At 46.8% G+C, this 6,000-nt stretch overlaps 1 protein-coding gene across 1 annotated transcript in view; it reads right to left on the reverse strand.

Annotated features, from left to right (window-relative positions):
* Window positions 1-4,529, reverse strand: part of Kiaa2012 (KIAA2012 ortholog) — a 104,890-nt gene extending 100,361 nt beyond the window's left edge. Inside the window, exons 1-2 of the mRNA XM_075955975.1 lie at window positions 4,237-4,529; window positions 2,365-2,631 (exon numbers count right to left, since the gene is read on the reverse strand). Coding sequence (XP_075812090.1) covers window positions 2,365-2,631; window positions 4,237-4,320 — 351 coding nt within the window. The 5' untranslated portion in view covers window positions 4,321-4,529. The remainder of the gene's footprint in view (window positions 1-2,364; window positions 2,632-4,236) is intronic.
* Between the last annotated feature and the right edge of the window lie 1,471 nt (window positions 4,530-6,000).

Here is a 6,000-nt window from a genome sequence, read left to right on the forward strand (position 1 = left end):
AAGGGTAAAATGTATGTATGCTTTAACACCCTAGGAGACTAGATCAAACCTTATAAAGAATTAAAACGGCTATCATGCAATTAGAATGATAACAGGTGCAGCAAATCTCGGTATTAGTCATTATTATAAATACTCTCCAGAGTCAGGGAGATGGCTCAGTAGGTAAAGGTGTTAATTGTGCGCACCTGATGACTTGAGTTTAGTCCCTGGAACCCATATTGAAAAATCTGGGTGCTTTAGCATGCATCTGTAATCCTGGCATTGCTATGGTGAGATGGGAGGGAGAGACAGGAGCGTTGTCAGGGAGCTTTGGGTCAGCTAGGCTGGAAAATGAACCCCAGCAGCAGAAGCAACAAGGAGGATGCCGGCTTAGCAAGGTGGAAGAAGAGAAGTGACTTGCACAAATTACCCTCTGATTTCTACATGTGTTTCATGATGTGTGCGTTCTCACACGCAAGCACACACATACCATGGCAGATACACCCTCACACACAAACAAATGTTAAACACAGAAGGAATTTGATTTAAGGTATTGTTTACAGGTGATTGGAGTGTGCAAAAGTCAAATAGATATTGAGGCAACATTGAGATCCACAGTCTCGGGAAGTTGATTCCACCCTTTTCTAGAAGGACAAAGAGAAGAGCAGGGTTGAGGGTCACCCACAAGAGTCTGGAGCAGGTGTGGGACTGCAGGTGTTTCTTGTCAACTGGGGAAGAATGGAAGGGGAACTCTCCAGGCTTTTCCCTTCTTCCTCTCCTGGTCTTCTCCCAATGTACCCTACTGGCAAAGAGCTGGGATGTTGGCATGGATGTCTCTGAAATTGTATGGCGCCTTTGTTCGACCCCATAAACAGAGCAGAGCAAGAGAACAAGCGAGCCAGGCACAATGACCTCTGGAGTCCCTTCAAGTTCATAGACAGTAGGATGCCCATGCTAGCCATGGAGAGGTTGGCAGGCCCAGGTTTGGATCCTGATTCTCTCACTCACTGACCTCAGCAAGACACACAACCCCTTTAAGCTTTGGTTTCCTTATCTGCAAAAGAGCCAGCGTGGTGCTAAAGCAGAAAGATCAAGTATTGGAGACCAACCTGGGCTACACAGTGAGATCCTGTCTTTAAAGGATAGATACGTGTGGACCAGGAAGGTTGCTGAGAAAGCCTGTATCTCACAGGGGCATTGGGATGACCAAACTAAGCAATAGCTTAAAGTCGCAGTAAACATTTAATAAATATTTCTCTTTCAACCGAGAATTTATGACTTCATGGTAAAGGGCAGTGGGGTATTTGGTCAGGGCCATTATGTCTCTCTACTTCTGAGAGGGAGGGGACAGAAGAACTTTTCCTTTCGGAGGGTCTGCAGTGTGATCAAGACACCTGGTAACCACAGTGGGAGACTAACTAAGAAACACTGAAAGCGTGCACAACCAATTCGCACAGGGCTTGCCCTAGAGGAGGTGCCATCCCATTCGCTGCTCTAAGAGACTAGTTTGCAATGCACCATGGGATGTGGAAGGAGGAAGCTGGGTGTGTTTCTGCCCAAGGAAGAGGAAGAAGATTGTGAGGTGACATGTTCTGTTTTGAAGGATGTGTAGGAGTTATCCAGAAACATGCACAAAAGTTGAGTTGAGAAAAGGGGTTGTTGGGGCGAGCTAGTCTGCATTAGAAGAGGATTTGAGGGGTCCATCATTGAGATGGTGGGATGAAGAAGTGGGACACGGGTAGACATAGAAGAGAGAGCCAGTGTGTGAAGGGTCTGCTATCAAGAGCTAAAGTTTGATGGGGACTGAAAGCCTTTGAAACTAGGGAGTAACCCACCCTCCCCACCATCACCAATCTAGAATTTCAGAGTGATACATCTTCACAGACTCTCTCAGGGCCTCCACCAAAGGGCTGATGCATGCATGCATGTCAGCACATCAGAGGACGACAGAGATTCCCCTTAACAGTAAATGCAGAACGGAAAGAGTAGTTAACTTCTGCTGATGCCAAGACTCAAGGTAAATAGTTAAAGAATTCTCATTCCATGAGCTGGAGCATCAGAGGTAAATAGTTAAAGAATTCTCATTTCCACAAGCTAGGCGCATCAGAGGTTGAATTATGATACCCGTGGCTGTGAGGCAGGGTTTCATGGGTTCTGATTACAGTCTGGTGTCCCTGTAACTGAAAGAGAAATATGAATTGATAATACCAGAGTCCTTTTGCTTTTGAAGTTTTCCCCATAAACGATCTGTGAGCCTCATGACAGTAGTTCTTGGCATATAGACAAAGCTGGAAGTCTGAGTTTCATGCCCCGGGGACCAAGAAGTTGCATTCAAAGCTGCAGGTGCATTTATGAACACATCACCAGCACCTTTCCCAAACCCACCTGTCTCCTTCCATAAGCCAAGATGGCTTCTTTGAGGTCTTGAAGCGTGTGCAGTTCAAGGTCTGGCTTCTTCCGGTGACCTCTTCTCCTCTCTTTGGGTGTCCACGCTGACACAGCTAACCCCTCTGAGTACAGGATCAGCGCCCCCTTTCTTGTACTGAAGGTCTTAGGAAGAAAGAGGCTCCAGGAGTGCTGGCTGGCACTGTCTCCATCCTGGGGTTTGCTGACTAGGACATAGTCTTCCGGGGACTTCCAGTTCAAATAGTCCTTTAAGGAAAGGAAAATGCCTCGATTAAGACACTGTGGAAAATCCTTCTGTAGCAAACACTGTCTCTGCAAAGTTTTCGGCTTTGAAAACTGTGTATTTATTTATGTGTTGTTGTAGGATGCCACTTGTTTGTTTCCCGGCTGCCCAGACTCCAGAAATAATCACATAGAAACTATATTATTTCAATTACTGCTTGGCCCATCACTTAAGAATGTTGCTAGCTAGCTCTTACATCTAGTATTAATCCATTTCCGGTATTTTATATTTTACCATGAGGTTCGTGGCTCACCCTGTCTGTCTCTGGCGGTGGCTCCATGGCTTCTCTCAAACTCCGCCTTCTTTCTCCCAGCATTCAGTTTAATCCCCTCCCCCTAGCTAAGTTCTGCCTTGCTATAGGTCCAAAGCAGTTTCTTTATTAATCAGTGATAATCACAGCATACAGAGGGAAATCCCACATCAATTGTGTACACACAGGCCCAACCAAGTGCCACGGCATGTGTAGAGGTCAGAGGACAGCATGTGGGGTCAGACTCTGGCTTCCACTTTCTGCAATCCTATACACACCTACATTTAATTAAAAAATAAAAGAAATCTTAAAACACACACACACAGAAACCCAACACAATAACAAAAGTTGGTAGAAGTTGGCGCACAAATCCATCTTATTCCACGCAACTTTCAGGAGATCCGTGCCTGCCTGCAGACTTTCTGCAGAGCGCAGTACAGGTTACAGGCCAGTTGCATTTCCTGGTAGGCAAGCAAGCAAGCAAGCAGTCAGAACTATCAAGGACAATAGATGGCTTGGACTAGTAGCCAGTTTAAATATGAGAAACCATTCCAGCCCACTACCATTTCAGCTATGCACAGAGAGGCTACCTATACATTCCAGATCATGGAACATTGCCTAATTTGGCTATATATAGGAGCCTATAAAAGAGTTATATACTTTGTAAGTATGTGCCATCGGCCACTGAAGTCCTTTGAAACTTTATATATCTTTTAACACAGTGAAGGTCAAATATCATGGCAAACCTCCACAAGGATAGAGCTCTCTGTTTGACCTATGAAGTTCCAAAGTACCCCAAAGTGTTTATTGTTCCTGGTGGGCCTCAAGAGTTAAATTATGCCACCTCTTTAAAAATCTCCGAAAATGAGATTTGTTTTGTCCTCCATAAAATATGAATCCCGTGTGTTGAATTCCACAAAGTTCAAAACAACCACCCAAAAGCAAAAAAACAAAATAAATAAATAAATAAACCATCAGCATTTCAGCCTCAGAGCACAGTGCCTAAAAGGCAATAGCAGTCAGTTCTCCTAATATCGCCTACAGACCAGGTGGGAATTCTGGTCTTGAAGCAAATTTTCAGTCTCCAGACAATCCAGATTCTCCTTCAGGCTCAAGCAAAGGCAGTAGGGCATGAGGGTGAGCCAGGCAGGCTGTTCCCGTGGCAATTATGGGGGTCAGGCAAAAAGGGAAGATCTGCCAGTGATCTCTACCATCTTGGCTCCAACATTTACCAAAACACAGCTTGGGAAGACAGAACGTTCCTCCCCATGCTCAAAATGTGCTCTCCCTCCACTCCCCCCCAAGTTCTAAGACTCACCTCTGGTTCAAAATAGACTTCCAACTTCTGTTTGTCCTGGACCAACTTCCCATGTCCCCGGCTCAGGAGAGAGAGACCGAGCATGTTTCCTCCCTGACTACACCCTCTCTCAAGAGCAGTTCATCTCGGTTTTGAAGGCTGAAAACTGGTCACGCCTCAGGGTTTCCAAAGCTCAACAGCAAACCAAAGGAGACCCCGAACATTGGGCCTTTTATGAAATGTATTTCCCCTCTCACAGAAACCCAGGATCTTCCAGCCACACAGTTTAGACAGAGCACATCTTTGTGGGAAGGAGAGCGGAACAGCAAGGCTCCTCAGACAGCAGGCTGTATGCCCTGGGCTCCTGTGAGCCCTAGAGCGGAACAGCAAGGCTCCTCAGACAGCAGGCTGTATACCCTGGGCTCCTGTGAGCCCTTGTTTTGTCCCTGAGACCTGGTTGCTTTGCTACAGAACCACATGCATCTGCGAATCTGGGCCAAGACACCACATCCTTCTCATTGTGAAGGGAGGTTGTTTCCTGGTTGCTACGGCAGCACAGGGAAATAAAGTCCTTTAACCCAGGCAAAGGCACTGCTGCTCCACTGGCTGGGGTGGGGGTGGGAAGCTGTCCACTGGACATTGAAGGGACTGGACCAAGACCTGGGGGTAGGAGGTGGGGTGGGAAGCTGTGTTGGGGTGTCTTTTTCTAATGGGTGTTTATCTTGCTTTTAACAAGCGTCTTCCCTTTCTCCTGACATGTGAGCCTCTCACTGCCAACTATTAACAGACTCAGAGAGTCCTGTAGGTCACAAAAAGCCACTCGTGATGTGTCCCTTGGCTGTGCCCCAGGATCCCCTGAACTGGACAGAAGGCTTCATTTTACTCATGGCTGCTTTGTGTGAGTGACTGGGAGACACCGGCAAGTTCTGACTTCTTTGCATTTCTGGTTCTCAATGGGGGACATTTTATTTCACACACACACACACACACACACACACACACACACACACACACACACACCAAGACTATACCAAACGCACACACACCCCACCCTCGCACCTCCCACACACCAGGACCATACCACACCACTCTTGGGCCTAGAATGTTAAAAGTCCCGCAAGGTGTGACTGTCTTGCATAATGAACGTCACTTGGCACCCTTGCTTGCTTCTCTTTGATGCTGAGCACAAAACAAGCCAGTGGGAGCCAGGAAGTCAGAGGACCCTGTGATTGGTTAGGACCCACTTTTGACCAGGGAAATCAAACGGCTTGTGTAGATGCCCCCTGATGGTTGGTATTCAGAAGCGCAACAACTTGTGGGCCTACCTACCTATCGGTTTCCTCTCTGTGGAGCCTTCCCAGGGCTCCAGGTCTTCGCCCTCCACCCCCACCGCAAGGCAGGCTCAGACCTCCTAGTGTTAGACCTCGTGCTGTGAAATGAGATTGAATGCACCTGGGGAATTAAAATCTTGACCGCAGAGGTTCAAAAATGAGTTTAATCAAATTAACAGTGAGGTAATGCTTCACACTTGGGAAGCTGTAAACAAAGCAAAGCAAAATAAAATAGCATTGATGAGGGACGCAAAAACTCAAAAACCCTTGTACATTTAAAATGGCACATGCTTGGGGCTGGAGAGATGGCTCAGAGGTTAAGAGCACTGCCTGCTCTTCCAAAGGTCCTGAGTTCAATTCCCAGCAACCACATGGTGGCTCACAACCATCTGTAACGAGGTCTGGTGCCCTCTTCTGGCCTGCAGGCATACACACAGACAGAATATTGTATACA

This window comes from Microtus pennsylvanicus, chromosome 22, assembly GCF_037038515.1.
Source record: "Microtus pennsylvanicus isolate mMicPen1 chromosome 22, mMicPen1.hap1, whole genome shotgun sequence".
Classification (NCBI taxonomy): domain Eukaryota; kingdom Metazoa; phylum Chordata; class Mammalia; order Rodentia; family Cricetidae; genus Microtus; species Microtus pennsylvanicus.